This window comes from Rhipicephalus microplus, chromosome 4 (assembly GCF_043290135.1).
Source record: "Rhipicephalus microplus isolate Deutch F79 chromosome 4, USDA_Rmic, whole genome shotgun sequence".
NCBI classification, from domain to species: Eukaryota; Metazoa; Arthropoda; class Arachnida; order Ixodida; family Ixodidae; genus Rhipicephalus; species Rhipicephalus microplus.
The window spans coordinates 216,638,986-216,661,298 of NC_134703.1; the positions used below are offsets into that span (position 1 = coordinate 216,638,986).

Sequence of the window (22,313 nt, forward strand, 5' to 3'; positions counted from 1 at the left end):
TTCTCGCGTCAACACTCTGTACAAACACTGACGGAGTGGCCTGGTATTTTCTTCTGCTACGATTCGATGGTTCGTGACAGGAGCCCGTCAAATTCTTGACGATGACGAAAAGCAGTTCTCTTAATTCAGGAGCAAGTTCTTGACCTGTTCTTGTTCATGCGTCCTAAGGCTCGGACTAAAGTCGAAAGCCGGTTGAAGTGCTTGAGTCATCGTATTGCATTCAGTAGAATCAGTTACGGCAGAAACGTTGTAAGCAAGCATCGTACATTTCCTCACGTGCTTTAACGCACCGCTGAAGTTCGTAAGCATCACTCTTGTGGCGCCACCCCGCAGCTCGGCTATTCGTCTCGCGACGTGAATTTCGCGGTTGATGAACAGGTGCTGGCCGCCTTCAACAATGACTTGCTTTTCTGTAGATTCTTGAGTGCCGACGGAATGCTAATGCTGGACGTGGGAGGAATGGTGACTTGCTCTTCCAGCACATTCCAGACGAAGACGAAGAAGTGTGTTTTGAATAAGTGCTACTTTTGTTAACTCCTGCGTATTTCTGTGGCAATTTAAGTCTTTTGATCGGTTTTCGCTGCTTCCTTGTAGGGGATGAATGTAAACCACCCCGGGCACCTGCTGTCACCAGTGGCGTCAGCGGCAGCCGCCTTTAGGAAGCGGATTGCACAAGTGAGCGACAGAGAGAGTAAAGATACTCATGCTTACTCTATGACCAGTGATGGCGTTTCATATGACGGTTTCCAATTTGTATGGAGCCACAAAACGAAGAGGAGGAACAAGATGCCATCCTCATCTTCAAGTATTCAAACTGTAAGCGAAACGCCAAAGTCGAACACTTATACCATGCTGTTTCTGCCTAAACTTCCGACCGTCAGCATGAGACGCCTTAAGAGATAGTCTGTGTCGAGGTCTCTGGAAACGCTCGTGCCAAATGAGATCACGGACATAAGAGAGAACGCCAGAAAAAATATGCTGGCTGTTGATGTCCTGCGCGCAAGTGTTTAGGCGTTCTGTGCAGTGTTACTGACTTAGATCACAATCAGGTGCGCTCTCATGTTCCCTTGGAATCTGATGTAGCAACCGGCGTGATCTACGACATAGTTGTGGCTCTTTCAAATAACGACTTACAAGTTCTTGTCAAGTCAAAAACTGATACTCCCATTGTTGATGTCACCCGGCTGGGCGAGTCTCACTGTGTGGAGATTGCGTTTACGAGCACATACCTCCCCTCTCATGTTAAGATGGGCTACTTCAGACATGCTGTGCGGCATTTTATTCCAAAGCCTCTCCAGTGCCGTAAATGCATAAAAATTTGACATGTGAGCAGCGTCTGTGATAATTCGGCGGTCTGCCACCGCTGCGCCGAGCCCCATGCTGCGGATAAGTGCGTAGCTACTGTCAATAAAGGCTCCAATTGCAATGGATCCTATGAAGCCACATCTAAGTACTGCCCGCGTATTCAGAAAGAAATTGCCGTCTTGAAGGAGATAGTGCCCGATCAATCATCTCATCGAAAACCCACAGCTAAAGTCAGAAGGCGTCGTTCACGTCGACGTCGGTCTTAGAGGACGCCCGCTAACTCCTCTATGCGTTTGCCAGCTTCCTCATCATTACCACCTTCTTTACCTTTCAGACCAGAAGCTGTGGGAAATACTATAAAGTACAAGGCCAGTGAGCATACCCTATCTGCGACAGAGTGGCCTGCACTTCAAAGGGAAGCAGCATCAAGCGACCCCGCAGGGGCGCCTGTTAAAGCAGGCGTTTGGTGTGTAGCGACACCACGGACCCGAGCTAACGGGGGAGTTTCTACTCTCTCCCACGCCTAGCCGTGCGTGGCTTTGCCGTGTCCGGGGAAAAGGGGATCCTGGGGGTTGAGCTGACGCTGGGTGATTGGACCTTCAAGGCCCCCCGGCAGAGGCAACACACCCCTTTGGCCCCGGATTCACGTAGACGCCACCCCTGGGCTGACCCACCCAGGGGAAATCGGTAGTCGCCTTTTCCTATTTCTCTCTCTCTCTAGATCTTAGTCTTTTCTCGTCTTCAAATCTATCCTGTCTTCTTCTCTCTTCCATTTACTTCCGATTTTTCCTGGCGGCAAGGGTTAACCTTGTGTGTGTGCTCTCTCTTAGGCACAATACATTTGGTTATAGCGGCTGTGTACAGCTGACGTTGACATGCCTCATATATATTTAGGACTTGTCACGTCCCCGTGTTGGGCTCCATGGTGGGCGGCTGGCATGGCTGCCGAACTCACATTTAGTTTATGGCTTTTTCTTCTCTCCCTTCATTGCATGATCGTCCTCTCCCGAAGAGAGGGCGCACCGAAGACTTTTGCAAGTATTTCAGCAAACCGAAAGAAACCTTTCCCCGCTACCATGTAATTCATTGTGAAACCGCTGAAAAGAACGCCAGAACTATTTCGCCTTTCGTTGTTTCCAAATGCCTCACCACTACACTTGGACCAGGTTACCAGGCTACAAGAATGGCCAGTGGGGATCTCCTCCTCGAGTCAGAGCCAGTACGAAAACCTCTCAAAACTAGAATCGTTTGGAAACATACCTATCTCAATTACACCACACCGCTCACTCAACACTTCCCGAGGCGTTGTATCTGATCAAGACTTGCTTGACCTGACTGAAGGTGAGCTCCTCGAGGGCTGGAAGGACCAGCAGGTGACACAAGTACAAAGAATCAAAATTAGGCGTGATAAGAAGGAAATTCCAACAAAACACATAATTGTGACATTTTGCACCAGCACCCTACCTGAACATCTCGAAACAGGATACTTGAAGTTGAATGTGAGACCTTACATTCCCAACCCACGACGTTGCTTCAAATGCCAGCGTTTTGGTCACGGCTCTCAGAGTTGCCGCAGCCAACTCACCTGCGGAAAGTGTGCCACCACAGGATACGCTACAGACGAGTGTAAGGTGGAGGATGGGGCCCACTGCGCAAACTGCGATGGTGCCCATCCCACATACTCCCGAACCTGTCCAACATGTAAAAAGGAAAAAGAAATTGTTACAATCAAAATCACACAAAACATTACTTTTCGAGAAGCCCGTCGACAAGTATCTGGGCTTTTCACAAACAAACCATCGTTTTCCGATGTAGTGCAACAGGGGGCAGCACTACAACGGCCTGCGGCAACTGCCCATGCCAGGCACAGTGTGCCCAGGCGATCGCCAATGCCCCCACCCACGGCGGGAACAGCCAAGGCTGCCCTGCCACTCGTCCCTACGGCGACAACCAAGGCCGCTGAAAGCTCTTGCAGCGGCCAGGGTATCCCAGCACCAAAGGAGGTTCCTTCGACCTCTAGCCCAAGAGGACCGAAGGTTTCGCCCCCCGAGGTGAAGGAGACCCCAGGGTCGGCCGATATGAAGGCCTCGTCTCACCAGGCGAGGTCCCAAGCCCAAAACTTCAGCTCGCAAATTCGGGTATGCAGTGCCTCTGAGGAGGCAATGGACACCACGGCACCCCTGGTGCAGAAAGATCGGCGTAGCTCCCTGGAGCGCGCCAAACGAAATAAAAAGCCAATAACGGGGCCCGGCGACGGCCCTGTTCTTTGAGTCTTAACGCTTAGCTTAAGAAGCAGACACACCCATTGTTCCTTACACACAGCACTACGTTACCTCCAATACGGCAACACAAATAATACATTAGAACGTCAGAAGACTCCTTAGAAACCTCGATGATGTTCAAGAGCTCTTTTGCAAACATTCGCCGAAAGTGCTGTGTGTACAGGAAACTCATTTAAAATCTAAAAACACGAATTTTTTGCGTCGGTATGTTCTCTTCCGAAAGCACAGAGATGATGCTGCGGCATCATCCGGCGGTGTAGCCATTATTGTTAATCAAAAAGTAGCATGCACACATTTACCACTTCAAACAACACTAGAGGCAGTGGCTGTTCGAGCAGTTCTTTTCAACAAGCTTGTCACCATCTGCTCTCTGTACATACCCCCACACCACCGTCTTGGAAAACGAGAATTCGAGTCCTTAATAGACCAACTACCCGAACCTTATCTGGCCCTTGGTGACCTGAATGCTCATAGCAGTCTATGGGGTGATTCTCGCTGCGACGCACGAGGTCGTCTCATTGAACAGTTCCTTTTTTCCTCCGGCGCCTGTCTGTTGAATAGGAAAGAGGCAACATATTATAACCTTGCAAACAATACTTACTCCTCCATAGACCTCAGTATCGCATCTCCTTCACTTGTACCATTACTTCAGTGGAAAGTCATGAATAACCCATACGGAAGTGACCATTTTCCTTTGGTTTTGAGTACACCAATAATGCATGAATGTCCTCCACATGTTCCCAAATGGCTGATAAACAAAGCTGACTGGGAACAATTTCAAAAAGTTACTCACCTAAGTTGGACCGAAATATGCGGATTAGGCATAGATGAAGCTGTGCAGTACTTCCCGGCCTTTCTTACTGACGCAGCAGCCAAGTGCATTCCACAAACGTCTGGACTTCCCGGCAAACGACACGTCCCGTGGTGGAACACTGAGTGTCAGAATGCGCGAAAGGAACAGAACAGGGCATGGAGGTTGCTGCGGAACTCGCCGACAGCGGAAAACCTTGAGATCTTTAAGAAAATAAAATCTCGAGGCAGGAGAACGCGCCGGCAGGCCAGAAGAGAAAGTTGGCACAAGTTTTTATCAGGGATAAATTCATATACACAAGAGGCCAAAGTCTGGAACATGGTCGGTAGGATAGCAGGAAAACAAGTACACACACTTTCACTCGTAAACACTCAGGGTGATACCTTGGAAGATCAGGCAAACTTCCTCGGTGCACACTTTGAACGGGTATCCAGCTCGTCCCACTATACTGACACTTTCCAAAAATACAGAACAGGAATAGAAAAGCAGTAACTAGAACACAAATCCACTAGATATGAGGCATATAACCAAGCTTTCAGTCTAGCTGAGCTCCGAACATCTCTAAACTCCTGCAGTACTTCTGCCCCAGGTTCTGACCGTGTGGTGTATGAAATGTTAAAAAACCTACCAGCCGAAACACGAAAAACCTTACTTTGTTTATACAATGCTATCTGGTTTTCTGGCACTATCCCTACCTCCTGGAAAGAGGCTATTATTTTTCCCAATTTGAAAGAGGGCAAGGACCCTTCTTTAGCTTCAAGTTATAGGCCTATTGCACTTACAAGCTGCTTTTGCAAAGTATTCGAAAAAATGATAAACTGCCGACTTCTACATATTCTTGAAACAAACAATTTGCTCGACCCATTTCAGTGCGGGTTTCGAGAAAGTAGATCCACCACAGACCACCTCGTTCGTATCGAGGCACAGATAAGAGACGCCTTCGTCCATAAACAATATTTTCTTTCTGTGTTCCTCGATATCGAAAAGGCGTATGATGCAACATGGCATTTCGGAATTCTAAGAGACCTGTCCCACCTTGGTGTGCGCGGAAGGATGTTTCATATAATCGAAAGTTACCTGTCAAACCGGACATTCCGTGTCCGTCTAGGCAGTGTGCTCTCCCAAACATTTGTCCAGGAAACAGGCGTGCCACAAGGTGGTGTGCTTAGTTGCACACTTTTTATCATCAAAATGAATTCTTTGCACTTGTCCATTCCCCGCATGATGTTCTATTGTACATATGTCGACGACGTTCAGCTTGGCTTCAAGTCATGCAACTTAGCCATGTGTGAGCGGCAGGTTCAGATGGGTTTAAATAAGGTCTCCGAATGGGCAGACGAAAACGGATTTCGACTTAACCCACAAAAAAGCACGTGTGTCTTGTTCTCTCGAAAGAGAGGCATGCACTCGGAACCTGACATACGGCTGAACGGGCAACGTCTGTCCGTCAAAACCGAGCATAAATTCTTAGGCTTAATCTTGGAAAACAAGTTGACCTTCGTACCGCACATGAAGTATTTAAAAACAAAATGTTTAAAAGCCATGAATGTTATAAAAGTGTTCTCACGTACTACGTGGGGTAGTGATAGGCAATGCCTCATGAACCTCTATAGAAGCCTTATTCGTACCCGCTTAGATTATGGGTCCGTTGTCTATCAGTCTGCCACTCAAAGTGCCTTGAAGATGCTTGACCCCGTGCACCATTTGGGCATCCGCCTTTCTACGGGTGCTTTTCGCACCAGCCCCGTAGAAAGCCTTTATGTTGAGTCAAATGAGTGGTCGCTTCATTTGCAGAGAACTTACATGTCCTTTGTTTATTTCCTTAAGGTGAAAGCAGACAAGAAGCACCCCTCATACTCTACAATTAATGATTTGTCGAGCTCAACTCTGTTTCAAAACAGGCCTTCGATGAGGCAGCCCTTCTCAATTCGCCTGAAGTGTCTAGCTGAAGAAACTGAAGTGTCACTTGAACACAGTTTAATGGCTCCTGTAGCATACCCGCCACCGTGGCAGTGGCAGACTATAGACTGCGATGTGTCTTTCCTAGAGGTTACAAAACATGCACCTATTGCCCATATCCGAACATACTTTCTGGAACTTCAACACAAATACACATGTCCTGAGTTCTTCACAGATGCCTCCAAGACTAGCTCCTCTGTGTCCTACGCTGCTGTCGGCCCATCCTTTTCGGATGCTGGCCCTCTACATCCACGCACAAGTACCTTCACAGCGGAAGCTTACGCGATACTGGTGGCAGCTAAACACATCAAACAATTACAAATACAAAAAGCAGTAATTTATACAGACTCCCTCAGTGTGGTAACGGCTCTGCACAGTCTTAAAAAACAAAAAAACCCAGTCCTTGTCTCACTTTACTCCATTTTGTGCACACTCTACACGCACAAACAACATGTTGTAGTGTGCTGGGTGCCAGGGCACCGTGAGATCCAAGGCAACGTGAGGGCGGATCAGCTCGCTGCATCCGTCCATGAGAGCACCGCCATTACATCCATATCAATCCCGGCCCTTGATCTTAAGCCGTCTCTCAAACTAAACCTCAGGGACTACTGGCAGAGCAAGTGGGATACACACACACAAAACAAACTACACGTTATCAAGCCACACTTCGGCCATTGGCCACCAGTATCAAAATCACGTCTAACAGAGGTAACATTAACAAGACTCAGGATAGGGCACACATACACGACACACACACTTCTTTTATCCGGTGGTGATCCACCATTGTGTGATAAATGTGGTGAGGCTTTAACAGTTCTTCACGTTTTAATCCAATGTAAACAGTTAGACACTCTAAGAAGACAACACTTCCCATTACCCTACCGACAACATATACCTTTACACCCTGATATGTTTGTCGGTAGGGAACCACTTTTCACCCATAAATCATTGTTAGCTTTTTTAAGAGATGTTAATTTTTACCATGTATTATACCCAGGCATTGCGTAGCGTGACCTCTCAAGAGAGGTCGCTACTGCTGTGATTACATTTAAAAGCACTTGCCTCGCAGCCCTTGGACACAAGGGCACTGATGAGGCAAGTGTGCTAGTGCCAAATATTTTTACATGTTTTTATTATCAAAACCTTTGTCACCCTTTTTAATATGCATATCACGCCACTGTCATGTCTTTAATACTTATGTTTTTACCCGCATTATCGCGAGGAATTTTAAGGCCCCTATACAGCCACGCAACATATCATTGTCCGCATCTCTATACTCATTGAAATGGCGCTCTTTGGCCATCAATTGGCCCTTGCGCCATAAAACACCACACATCATCATCAGCATCAAGCGAACCGGTGGAGTTTCATGACGGCCAGCTCGGGATCCCAAATCAAAATCTTTCTAACCAAGACAGGCAAGTGACTGCAATCGTGCAATCAATAATTGCCACGATTCGCACGCTACTGAGCAGCATACAATATCCGTCTGCTAAGAGGGCACTACAAATACTGGGTGCACTGAATCCGGTGCTTGCTAACATCGTATAAGCACAATGGCTCAACAAAATCTTTTCTTCCGCATTGAGGTTAAAAGTGCGTCGATTTTTCAATGGAATGCCAGAGGCATTAAGTCCCTTATCTCGGACTTTGGCCAAATTGTTCGGGGCAATAAATTCCCGATACTTGTCATGTGTGAACTAAACGTATCAACGCTTTGTAGATTGCCTGGTTATGAAGCTTTTTGTTCAGCCGCTTGCGAAGAAGGAAGCAAAGTAATTGCTTACATCTGCACAGACTTTACTTATGTTTCACTCTCGGTAAGTTCAAATGCCGAAAGTCAGTACGTGTGTCTTCGTGTAAAAAAGTATGCTGTTTTGTTCACACTCAATGGCGAATATATATCTCCGTCAGCGCGATTTGACTGCGACATAATGAAAAACATCCTAATGAAGACAAATGGGTCTTGGATATTCTCCGGTGACTTCAACGCCAAAAACTGGCTTTGGGGGAGCACTAGGATGAATGACAGAAGCAGAAATATTGTTACATTCGCTTCCGACTACAACCTGTCCATCATGAACGATGGTACCCCAACATATTTGCGAGGTCTCACGTATGGCAGTTGCCTTGACCTGACATTGGTGTCACAATGCTTTTTTCACAAAGCTAAATGGTTTGGCGATAGTGAGAATCATAGGAGTGATCACATATCCACCTACGTGAAGATCTATGGAATCAGAAAAAAGATTCTCTTCCGGTGTTGTAATTGGCACTGACTGGTCAATTTTTACATCTCGTGTTGAAGACGCTTGCCAAGAAGCCCTTGCCTGCAGCCTGAACAATACCATTGCGGAAGCTATGCAAGCGTCCAAATGTAAGTTATCATTCTCGTCTAAAATAACACAGTTCAACATTGAACTGGAAAGATTACGGGCTATACGAAGGCGTGCTGAACGATGATACAGACGCACAAAATCAATTTATGACCAGAGGGAAGAAAGACGGCTCCAGAAAAAGATTGAACGACGCATTGACAAGCTGGAGAGCGAACGCTGGAAAGCATTCTGTGAATCTCTAAAACCTCATAAGCCGATGTCACATATCTGGAGTACAGTTCATGGTCTTCGCTCCTCTCCGCAACAACGGCACCCTTTTAAAGCTTCGGCACTTCTTCATAGAAAAACAGAACTAGAGGTGGCTGAAGAATTTTGCTCGAGACTTGTCGGGAATATTATCAATGAGAGCATCGACACCGTGATTGTTCCCGAGACTCGATTACCTGAAATGGACATTCTACTCACCATGGAAGATCTGAAATGTGCGTTAGTCGCTTCTAAGCGCACGTCCTCGCCAGGTCCTGATGGTATTACTTATAGTGCGTTGAAACATCTTGGACAAAAAGCCAGAAGAGAACTTTTAACACGTGTAAATAAATCCTGGCGCAGCGGCAGTCTTGCCCGAGAATAGAAAATAGGTCGAATAATACCACTTCTGAAATCGGGAAAATCTCCATTGGACTTGACAGCCTATCGACATATTGCCCTCACAAGCTGCCTCGGAAAAGTGATGGAAAGAATGGTTCTGTTTCGTCTTGAGTGGTACTTGGAACGATACACCAACTACTCTTCTTGCATGACAGGCTTCCGTCGGGGCCGCTCCTCCATCGACTGTGTCCTTGACTTATCCACATTTGTTCAGCAAGAAAAAAATTGGCAGATCCGACGTACAGTGGGGATTGATGATATGCAAAGCACGAATGAGAAATGTTTACATGTAACATTAAAATCGACATAACGCTACGAGGTGGAGGTAAATGATGCCGTACATGACTTCCGTGTCGTGATTATCATCTTTGATTACCTTCATTATCTATTCATGTCACGTGATACCAAATTTAGTATATAAGGAGCTGGCGAAACGCCCACGAGCACTCTATGAGCATGGTATGTCGTCATGTTCTTACATGAGACGCGTGTCAGGATTATCATGTTTGCACCAGTCATATGTTTCGTCATCCATTGACGTCACGTAACACCAAATTTAATATATGTGGAGCTAGCAAAACGGCCGTGACCGCATCATGAATAGTCCAGTATACTCCTAAGTAGCGCTGACGCGCGCGCACGCTGGGCACATCGACACTACGTTAGCAAAGCGCGAGCTCTTCATAGTCTGACGCCAGGTGCGACCAGCGTCTGTCGGCGTGGCTCGACGGCAACCAGGACAAAATGCGACTTGCTGCATTTCGCGCCAATGCGTTACCCAGACAACACTGCGTCTCCCTCTTTTCGTGACGGAGGGGCGCGCTAAAATGTGCATTCGTCAAAGCAACGCAGTGCGGCGTGCGCCTGCGAGTATATGGCAGGACCGGTGCCTGGCATGGCAACGCCGGCGTGACGCAACAAAATGAATGCCGCCGACTGCGCGCACCGCGTCACGTCGAAATGTATTGGCGCCTTGGGTGTGGCATGTAATCATGTTCTCACATGACAAGCATCTCATGATTATCATGTTTGCATCAGTCACATACATTCGTCGTCTATTGGCGTCACGTAATACAAAATTGGGCATATGTGAAGCTAGCGAAACGGTCGCGAGCGCATCCTCAGTGTGACATGTAGTCATGTTGTTACATTACATGCATGTCGTGATTATCATGCTTGGATTTGTCATTTACATAAGTCGTCCGCTCGCATCTCGTAATACCGCGTTTGGTACATGTGAAGCTAGTGGAACGGCCACGAGCGCATCGTGAGCGTAACATGTAGTCATGTTGTTACATGACACGCATCTCATGTTTATCATGTTTACACCAGTATCATACCTTCGTCATCCATTCGCGTCCCATAATACGAAATTTAGTATAAGTGAAGCTAGCGAAACAGCTGCCAGTGCATCATGAGCGTGGTATGTAGTCATGGCGTTACATGACATGCATTTAATGATTATCATGTGTACACCAGTCACATGCTTTCCTCATTCATTCACGTACTGTGATACTAAATTTGGTATATGTGACGCTAGCGAAACAGCAAGGAGCGCATCATGAGCGTGGCATGTAGTCATGTCGATACATGATTTTCCTGCTTGCAATGACTTGCATTGCATGCATGACATGCATAAAATGAAATGCAGTTCATTACATGTAAGCGATTCTTTACATGCATGCAATGATTTTCATGCTAGGGTCTGTCGCTTGTGTTCGCCATACAATCATGCCATGCTACACCAGTTTTGCAAAATGCCATGTGAGTGAACCCCCGCAAGAGCTGCAGAACCATGAAATGTAAATCATGATATTCATGGCATACATATCATTATTTTCATGTTATGACTAGTCACTTGTGTTCTTCATACAGTCATGTTTTGCCATTCTAAGTTTGGAATCGATACCATTATCAAAACAGCAAAGGAGAGCGAAAAAACGTAGACACATAGATAGAAAGATAGATATAGATATAGATAGATAGATAGATAGATAGATAGATAGATAGATAGATAGATAGATAGATAGATAGATAGATAGATAGAGAGATAGAGAGATAGAGAGATAGACAGATAGATAGATAGATAGATAGATAGATAGATAGATAGATAGATAGATAGATAGATAGATAGATAGATAGATAGATAGATAGATAGATAGATAGATAGATAGATAGATAGATAGATAGATAGATAGATAGACAGACAGACAGACAGACAGACAGACAGACAGACAGACAGACAGACAGACAGATAGATAGACAGATAGACAGATAGATAGATAGATAGATAGATAGATAGATAGATAGATAGATAGATAGATAGATAGATAGATAGATAGATAGATAGATAGATAGATAGATAGATAGATAGATAGATAGATAGATAGATAGATAGATCTGTGTAACACTTCTGTGTAACAGAAGTGTTACTTCTGTTACACAGAAGTAACACTTGTCAGATTAAGAATCGGACACACACTTTTTGTCCGGTGGCGATGCACCTCTCTGTGAAAAGTGCAGTGAAGATCTCGCCGTGGTTCATCTTTGAATATAGTGGAAACAACCAATTTTTGGTTGTCAGTCATTGTTCGCATTTTCAAAGGATGTAAATAGTTTTTAGTTTTTACGTGCTATACTCAGGCGTTCCAGTAGCACGACCTCTCAGGTCGCCATCCATTCACACTATACACATTCATGCTTTCGCTATTCATTCACTTTATACACATTCCCCGTCATGGTCCTGGTTTCAATACTTTTATGTACTTAGCTACCTCAGCTCGAGGAATTATAATGCCCTAATACAGCCTGTTAACCTAATCGTTGTTCACGTTTCTAGTCCCATTACCTGGCGCTCTTCGGCCGTTGAAGGGCTCTTGCGCCTCACACAATAATGTATTTGTGCGTTTGAGTGAGGGAAAAAGATAATCTTTAGTTGAAACACCAGAAGGTGCAAATCGCGTTTCAATATGAAAAAAGTAAGTTTTGAGAATTTCGTTATTTTCTATCTTGAGGTTTAATAACGTGAGCGATCTCAGTATACGTTTTTTTTTCATAATATATGGGTTCTCTTGATTGAATATTTATCGCTCACATATTCATACAAAGTGAAGTTGCAATGAAAAGTGGAAAAATAACACATTGTGGATAAATTCTTAGACGCGTATGGGGCAGAAAACCTGCATTAATAGTATTGAGCTTCAAACGCCTTGTACGAGCTCTTTACCTTAACACGTATACGAAATTTCATATAGAAAAAAAAGAGTGGTACTCTTCAAATATTTTTTTCTCATACAACACCCAGACAATATTTTGCGAAGTTCAGAAGGCATGTACGTGACTAAAAATTTTCTTCTGTCTGAAATATTATGGCAACTCACTGTTCTCAATGCAGTAAATCAGTTCAAGTTTTTTAATACATTTGAGATAGTCGTCAAAATGGATGAGACGTTTGGCATGAAAAATGATGAAGTGATAATATTTCCAAGGACATGTACACACAAAGCCATTTGGTGAACAACTCTGAAACTTAACTATAAATGGCCACTACAAGATACTACTACAGAAGAGGGAACGACCCAAAGCCTGCGAAGATTTGCTCTTAAAAACTTGCATTTCTTTACTAGCACCTCTCCTTAAGGGCGAACATCCTTCCCCTGCTCTGTATCATTTCCGCTCCGCTCTTTTTCTCTGATGCCCGCTCTGTCCATCGAACCCGCTGTATTCGATGTGGAGGCTTCCCCAATGCTTGTGCAGACTACGCAGGCAACTTTTTTCTGCTACTTTTCACTTTGTTTCTAATGACTTTTATTCTCTTTTTTTTCTGTTTTGCAGGTGCTTTTGGTCGCCGGCGGAAGTCTGGTTCTGATATCATCGACTGCTAATTGGTGGTTGGACGACACTGCCACTCAAAAATTACAGTCGAAGCTGTTTCTAGCTAGATGCTCCCTATGAATCCCCGAAGTAGGCGTGAGACTAAATAAAGTGTCACGCCTTTGACAGCTGTAACACCCCGGAAGAACGGACATTTCCTCGCTGAGGTGTTGTGCGCGAATGACGACCGTGTGTTTCTGGTTGCTCACTTATACATTTTGTGAGCCTGCATCTTTCTAGAGGCAATGACATGTGGCTAAAGTCGAGTATTCGTATTGTCAAGTGTTCATACCACTCACTTGCTCATTTTCTTTTGGCCTGAGACAGTGTGAATCCATCTAGCAGGATGGATTCAAGAGAAGCAGACGTGATGATTGATTGGCATTGCAAGCTTGGACCATCCAACGAGTGATATCGGTGTGTGTCCACGGCTCCGAGATTTTGCTCACAACTCATCAGTGATCACAGACATGACAACTCTGCAGTTCTTGTGCATAGAAGGGCTACACAGTGTCTTTCAAGGAGTGTTGTTTCAGTTTCAACGCCTTTTTATGGATGCCGACAATAACCGAAGACAAGGCCACAAACGCGCCACTTTACGCTTGATTTCTTCTTCAAAACCTATGTATACAGATGAGAAGAGAACGTTACTGTGATGTGCGTCCATTCCCATCGCAGGGATGAACATAAGCACTTTGTAATACGCGCAACTGCGCGAAATAAGCTCTCTTTTGCCACGTTTCATTGCTCACCCTATTGTGCGTTTAATACTTATTTTATGAGCGGCATGTGACCGCTTCAATTTCTGCGTAAAGTATGTGACAGCTATCAAACCCTTCATTATAAATACGACATTTCCACTTTCAAAGTTAACACTGTCGGCTGTCACCACGTTAGGCCCATGAGTTGTTTTTTCAATGAAATCGGCCTAGTGAAACTGTCAGAGAGTACGTTAAACGTCTTCACACCTAAAGAAAATCTTGTGGTCATATTCCCGTGGATATTGTGAATGCATGCAGTAGCGATGCCGTAAACCTTTCAAGCAATTCGATCCCCTTAATGATAGCCATAGCGTGCGAGGAGAGGCAGGGGGGCCTCCCACAATCACTTACGAAAGCGTGCCGCACACATTGGCTTAGGAAAGTGACGGGGCGCTGCAATCAACCTTCGCCCTGAAGGGGAGCCCTATGCATGCCTATGGCGAAAGCACTTTATGGGTCTTATTCTTGGAACGTCGGCTCCCAATAACAACTTTTTTTGCCTTTTCAGACTTTGTTCTGTTAGTTCAGTGCAGTTCAGATTATTCAATTCACTTCCGATATGCATGCGAAGTATCACACGTACTTCCGCATTATTACTTTGGAGTGACTCTCTCTCTCTCTCTCTCTCTCGCCGCATGTGAATAAATTTCGCGTTTTACAATCCTTGAAAGCCCGTTTCGAATACAAGTCCGCAGACTTTTTCATCACTCTTCTAGGCGTTTAATGAACCTCAATAAGCAAATTCACGCCACAAGAGCCAATATGGCTTCCTGTTATACGAAGGTACCCCAGTTCAAGTGCATACTTTTTTTTTGGTTCTGTATTCACCTTATTTCATTATTCATCACATATTTATTCAGTTTGGTTTATTGCACATGCCAATTCATTGCCTATATCTCTGCAAAAAAATCAACTTTTCTAAGAGAGCGGATCTTGAGTTAGGAGTGTTCCTGAAAAGCATACTTTTAATAAAATTTTGAATTAAAAAACAACGAAACATACGGATTGATTTGTAACGCTGACGTGTGCTTAAAAAGATCTGCTTTATATTGCAGACTAAAAAGAACTCTAATGATCGTTGATTTTGAAAACAAAAAGTTTCTGTGGCATGGCCACATATCTCATACAACTCCGTAGCAACAAGAAGAAAGTACAAGTTTTGCACCGAGTCACAATCTTGTCGTTGTTGAGAAGAGCCATGGGATGTTATAAATTTCTCTGTGGCTTCGGGTGTAGCAAATGAAGAATTGATTACTATCATCAGTGTAACCTAGAGTGGTTAATACAAGGCTCTAGCGCGAGGCACAGCTAGGCACATTGATGACGATAACAGAAGTGCAGCTGGCTCATTTCAAATCGTATTTAGTAAAAGACAGTCTAAGCCCACTTGATTTATTTTCAAACAAAAATACTTCCCTGCTATGACCAGTGATGTATGTTAAGTATATAGGTTTCGCAGGATCAAATTGTAAATAATTTTTGCCTCTCACGCACGTGAAAAGCAAACATGAAAAGTGTTAGTTGCTCCGAGTAGGAGGTGCTGATTGGTTGGTATTTTATTGGATATCTGTCTGACATGTCATCAGAGATTGGCACTTCAAACCGACTGTACTCTCGCTCCACACAGCCAGTCGGTGGTTGTGCCATTGCGCATGTCCTAGACGGTCGGGCACTGAGCGTGTGAGCATACCGTTGTAGCAAGCGAAGAATCATGTGACGCGAGGAGAAACAGCTGAAATGGCCTGCTTTTCTGCCGTGAGTCCACACTTCTCAGGAAACGCAGTGGTTGTTCGTCAAACACTCAAGCACCGACGGCACTTCAGGACAAACAAGCATATGGGCCTCATCTGAGAAGCCGTCGCAGCCAATCGTTTTGAGAATCTGCGCATGTGGTGTGAATTTCGACGAAACGACCTAGAGCTGACACTTCAGACCATAAAGGTGGATTCACACGAGGGAACGGAGAAAGAATTTTCGCAGCGGATGGCGCATCACGTTATGTGCGCGTCATCGAAACGTGCCATCCTCGCTTCATTTGCTCTCCACCGCTCGCGGCATGGATGGAAATGTGTCGCCGCTATTTTCATCCCTCCGTTTGACGGTCGTCTGCTCTCGATCGAGAGGATTCAGCGTCAAATTTGTCAACATTGGTCGGATTGGCGTGGCTGGAAAGCAGGCTGCCGGCTTAAAATCTACATGATTTAGTTTTGCGCCTATGACCGAATGTGTTTCGTGTGACAGAGGAAGAATCGAGTAGTTTTCGGTGCTTTTGGTGGTGGCTTAGTGGTATTGTTTCACGGCGCGTGGCCTGCACGACCACATAAACGCGCTACATAAGCATAGGTGTCGAGAGTATGAACGAGGATCCCACAAGCATAGCTCCTGCAGTGCACATGCGATGTCTCCGCTGCAACGCTGCCTTAAGCTGATCGCGTGACCATTCGGTCCGTGGAACAGCGGGATCCCGCTCTCACGTGTGAATCCAGCCAAAGGGAGCGTCTCCAGATGCTCCTTTGCTACTTTTGTCAACGAGAATACGTGAATTTTCGGTAGTAAGCATTCAGTTTTTAACAGCATCCAACTGAATTTTTAACAATTCAGTTTTTAACAGCATCCACCTATTTAGAAAAGCTATTTTGTTTGATTTGCCACAAGGCAACACCATGAACGTGCTCCCTCAGGGCTGGGCGTTCAAAACGTGTTTGTGCTGCCTTGAGGAGAAAACAACAAGAGAGAGAAAATGTTTAATAAAAATAAATGAACCCTAGTCCGAGTCCACTAAAAAAAGGCGTAATCATCAGACAGGCCTAGAAGTTTCAAATATTGGAACAGTGCTTTTATGCTGTCTGGGGAGGAGTGCCCCAGCCACTCCTTCAGAGTCGCAGGTCTTAGGTTTAAAAGGTATGTGCTTGACCCATGGCTGCGCGACCACCCGGACAGTCCCACAGAACGTGAGCGTTATCCGGGAAGCCACCGCAAGCCGTGCAGGCTTCGATAGTACTCCAGCTCCAAAGGAAGGTGCTAAAAAACAAAAAAATGCTCACGCCTCATACAGTACATGATTGTACACTGCTTTAGAACACATTTTTTTCTATCTTGCTGCAAGTTAGAACAATTCGTATTTTTGTTTAGAACAACTTTCATGCACCAGTGGCGTTGCAATTGCGTTCACTGAAAGACACTTGGCTAAAACCGAAAATGCGCGTTATGCTCCGGCAACCTTGAGCGTTTAAGCGGAACGGGTAAACGGAGCGCAAAATTGGTCAGCTAAAAGAGCCTAATAACACTATGTAACGCAATACGTCAAGAATATTCGCTTTTCGGGCCTATTATTCTTTACAATTTCAATTCATTCTAGCTAGACAGTATTGTGACGCCGACTGAACGCTTGCAAAACTACCTCAGGGTAATCAACAATAGAGCCCTTCTGAAAAGTTTCATACGAAAATTGGCATACACAAGTGTCTCTTAAAATTTCATAACAAACAAGGGCGGATGCTAACAAACAAGGGTGTTGGAAATCGTGCTGGAGCGGCCCATTAAAGACGAAAATAAAGAGGAAAAGTGAATGTGCAGATTGTTAAAAAACAACTTCGCCTTCTTCTTAATCATTTGAATGGCATTTTCAAGAGCACTTGAATTAAATTGCCTTAACGGTTGTGATAGCCTGTGATGCTTCGCAGTGCGCAGAAAAGGCGGGAGTGGGAATTTTTTTACACAACTAGGTTGGTCGTATTTGGTTAGTTTTCCTTATTACACCCAAATATTTTTGGCCAAGTCCTTATATGTTATATTAGCCATACGTAACATTGCCATATCAATCAGGTTTGCGGCTATAGTTACAGATTTATTGTTTTTGGGTTTGGCATAACTGCTTCAACACATTCCGATATTTTAAGATTATTGCAGTTATTTGCTTTTTGTCATCTGCGAAACCTGCGAATAATTTCGGTGTGCAGACACAAAAAAAATTGTATTGGCTGAAGTTGCGGACTGTCTGGTGAAAGCATCTCTGGCAGGTCAACTTCTCTTTCTCCTTCCAGTTCCGGCGTTTGTTGCTGCGACAAGGTTCAAAAAATATGCATTATGTGTGTTGACTTCTAGTCTAGATTCATTACCGGACTTTCAGCACCTACAGTTCCCTTGGAGCAGAAAAGGGTGTGTAGAAAGACAGACTGAAGTTTTAATAGCCAGAATACGTTGTATAATTCCAAATTTAAATGTTTGCGTGTACAGAGTGGGTTCGGTAACTTCCCTTTATGCCACTAATGCGACGAACTCGCAAATATTGGACACTTCTTGTTGAGCTGCCAACCTTTTTCCTTACACAAAAAACACAGTATCAAACTTATAGTGGGGCAATGTGGTCTACTGGTTACTTCGGCCGTTCTGTTATCATTTGGGGCCTCTGCACTGGGACACTTGGACCGAATTATTTCCAAAGCTGTCAAAAAGTTTCAATGTGAATAGAATAAATTTGGTACGTGTATAAGCTGCTAACAATTCTTTATTCAGTCTTCCTAGTCAAAAGATCTTCGGTCCCCGAGAGGTTACACAAAACAGTGCAACTTAAATATGCAATCATTCGTAATGATTAATTAACGTTATATTTAAAAAGCTCATCTCTAACTTATTTTAGCTCCTAATAATTATAAATCATAGATCCAGTATCAGATTGCAGATTATCATGCTTGCGTGGTGCCGCATCCCGCGATCCTCTACTCCCCTCCCACCTCTTACGGTCGCTTCGAAGAGTAATCAAAACAGTTTCCCGCCAGCCGCCGTCTCGTGTGGTCTCTGCGACGCGGGGCCGCGATGTCTCGACTTTACAATCAGCGCTTGTACGTCTCACTGAGTATTTCTTTCATGTGTTCGCTTTTTATTCTTTCATATCGCTCGCTTTAAAAAGGCGGGAAATAAACAACCAGCGGCTGATTTTGTTTGAGTTGGTGCAGCTCCAGCCAACATTACTCACTGTTTCTTTTAAAGACACGATACATTATGTCAGAAGATCTAAAGCTTAGTTGTACTGGATACCATCAAACCTTCAGAACAGCTACAGCAGTCAAGCAAGTTACGAAGACATTGGCAGATGTTCAAGCAAAAACTGGAACTTCTCTTCTTTGCAACACCCACCACACCACCCAGGACCATAGGCGTATCAGCCGGGGGGCAAGGGGGTGCTGGCCCCCCACTTTCAACAGTGCAACATGGTCACATTTGACGGCGCGCTAGGGAGACTGACAAGTAAGGCGAAGTTGTAGGTCACAATAGTAATCACTCAATTTTTTTCTTGCGGAAGAAGGACATTGTTACGAGACAATGTTACAACAGAGCGAGATTTCGCCAACATTTCTGCTGTGATGATTTTATTGTAGGCTCTTTGCTGTGCGGGTCGCCTATGATTGATTGATTTGGGAGGTTTAACGTCCCAAAACCACCATATGATTATGAGAGACGCCGTAGTGGAGGGCTCCGGAAATTTCGACCACCTGTGGGTTATTTAACGTGCACCCAAATCTGAGCACACGGGCCTACGACATTTCCGCCTCCATCGGAAAAGCAGCCGCCGCAGCGCGGGTCGCCTATGCGACGCTTTCGCGTCTTGTCCTGTAGTAGTGCCAGGCAGGCAAGCGCTGAACAGGGGCCCTATAATATTACATCACTTATTCATGCTTTTAATCTGCTATGACTTCTTGGTGCAGTCACGGATAGGAACGAGCAAGCTGTTTAGAGATCGGTCAAAGCAGTTACTGCTTCCGGAAAATAATTGTTTTCGAAAAGGATATGCCATCACCGCTGCTCTCTCGAAGCTACTGTGAGCTGATGAGTATGTCGAATCGTTTCTGATATTTAAGTTTTTACGTACTGAAAGGCCAAATTTTTTTTCAGCTTTAGTCTATGATGAACCTGATCTACCTTGCTTATGACAACTTGGAGTCATGGCGGCAGCTTGCAAAGTGGCCACGAATAAAGCCGTGGACTCGAGCTCACTAGGAAGCTCGACTTTTAAGCTTGCCTGCAACTTGACCCATTAGACCAGAAAGAATTTTAAATGCCGTGGTTTTTCGCACTATGTAGGATTAGTTAGGAATCAGGCTAGTTGGCTTTCACTCAGCTTCAATTGTCTGTTACAGCTCAAACTACATCTCGGACAGCAAATAAGCACACACACGCAACGCTCCCTATTTCTCTCTATTTCCCTTGTCTCTCAGCAAGTATGAACTCACAGAGATATACGCTCACAAACTACTAAGCACCGTAATTCTGCATGTAGATATATTTCATTAAACTCATAAGCCATCTCACCAGCTGCTATATGTAGCCGCTGCTTGTGTGATTGGCAGCTAGCCTACTTGAATTACATTTAGGAGGAGATGCTCTCCTGCTTCGTGACGTCATACAGCAAGCAGGCGATTTTGTGGCCCACAGAAAATTTAAAATGCATAGGAGCCAATGGCAAACAATATGCCGTATCGGAAATAGCTTATGCTCTTGTTTTCTACGTGGTCGTGCATAAGTCGTCAATACGCGATGAGTCCTTTTCACATCATTTGTTGCCTCACGTAACAAGCTGGTGCTGTGTGCATGACAAAGACTGCTTACACCAATATTCGCTCAAGGTTCCCCATAAGCTGCTCAGTGCAGCTTTCTCGCCTGGTTTTTTCGCAAGCGCAATAAACTCAATTTAGTTCAATATACAGCTAACGACTATTTCAAAACGAAGCAAAGAATGATAGTTTAACGTTATAATCACCCACATTATGTTCTTTCTACGAAACATTTTGTGTACATGTTCTGTATGGATGTATTATTGCAGGTTCCTGGGGCCTTTCAAGAAATTTTTATACATATACAATGAATGTAAACAATGTATTACAACTCTAACACCACAAATGATCTATTTTCGAAGAAAAGAGATGAAAACTGATAAAAATGTCTTAAGAGTAATATTACCATATAAATATTAATATTTGCACGCTCCAGATACGGTATTCATACTATTAGCAAATAAGGCAAATTATAATACACACATGCCTGAATATATGCAAGAAAATGGGATACTTGTGAAATATTATAACAGCAATCATGCCCTGAAAAAAAAAACGTGTTTGATCCCTTCGTCAGAGGAATCGGCATGAACCACGAAAGTAAAGTGCGCCTTTACAGTGGTAATTAGATGCTTACGGTACATTGATAAAAAAGAGCTTGCCGAATGTATGCTTCGGTGTTTGGCAGCTATAGCCCCGTTCAACGTAGATGTATCCTCGTTAACGCTTAGTACATCTCCAACCCCACAACTAACATTCATGAGAAATTTATTAAACAATTTTGGTATTTGTATATGTTAGCCGCCAAAGCACAATTAGACAAAGAGCTGTGATAGCAAAATAGTAAAACACCGCGTCGCATATTAGACGCGGAAATTGGGCTAAGGGCGCCATTCCTCGGCATGTTAAAAGGTGATTGAATTTCGATATATATATATATATATATATATATATATATATATATATATATATATATATAAGGGAGAGAAGTGTATACCTAAGGGCTCGTATTTCCGTGTTTTAACACAATATTAATGAGACATAACAGACAGTAATGCCAAGGAATGTACAGGGGAAGTTATTAGAACCAATGAAATGTAAATAAGAAGAAAGAAGAAAGAAAAGTGAATGAAAAAATTACCAGCTGTGAGCAGGAATCGAACCTACGACCTTATTCGAAGGTCGTAGGTTCGATTTCTGCTCACAGCTGGTAATTTTTTCATCCACTTTTCTTTCTTCTTATTTACATTCCATTGGTTCTAATAACTTCCCCTGTACATTCCTTGGCATTACTGTCTGTTATATCTCATATATATATATATATATATATATATATATATATATATATATGTGTGTGTGTGTGTGTGTGTGTGTGTGTGTGTGTGTATGTGTGTGTGTGTATGTGTGTGTGTGTGTGTGTGAGTGTGAGTGTGAGTGTGAGTGTGAGTGTGAGTGTGTGTGTGTGTGTGTGTGTGTGTGTGTGTGTGTGTGTGTGTGTGTGTGTGTGTGTGTGTGTGTGTGTGTGTGTGTGTGTGTGTGTGTGTGACGCTATGATGACTGGGTGACGTGGCCCGGCTCATACGCCATGTTTGTTCTCAAGCACTTCTTCATCGGCTTCTACCATGCCTTCATACGTCACATGATTCCCCCTCCCCCCGAAAGAATGCGCGAGTTACAATCGACAAAACAACAAAAAGCATAAAGTGAAGAATGTCAAATTGCGCGGTAGTTCGATTTCAGGAGCGAGTTTCTTAACTCGCACAAAAGCTTCACAGTATAGGGCA

The 22,313-nt window shown here is 44.2% G+C and overlaps 1 protein-coding gene across 8 annotated transcripts in view; it reads left to right on the forward strand.

Annotated features, from left to right (window-relative positions):
• Positions 1-14,648, forward strand: part of LOC119172975 (cell adhesion molecule Dscam1-like) — a 2,235,730-nt gene extending 2,221,082 nt beyond the window's left edge. For all 8 annotated transcript variants that reach the window (XM_075891768.1, XM_075891770.1, XM_075891774.1 and 5 more), the window contains one exon: positions 13,179-14,648. In XM_075891768.1, the coding sequence (XP_075747883.1) occupies positions 13,179-13,228 (50 nt within the window). In that variant the 3' untranslated portion in view covers positions 13,229-14,648. The remainder of the gene's footprint in view (positions 1-13,178) is intronic.
• The last annotated feature ends 7,665 nt before the right edge of the window (positions 14,649-22,313 follow it).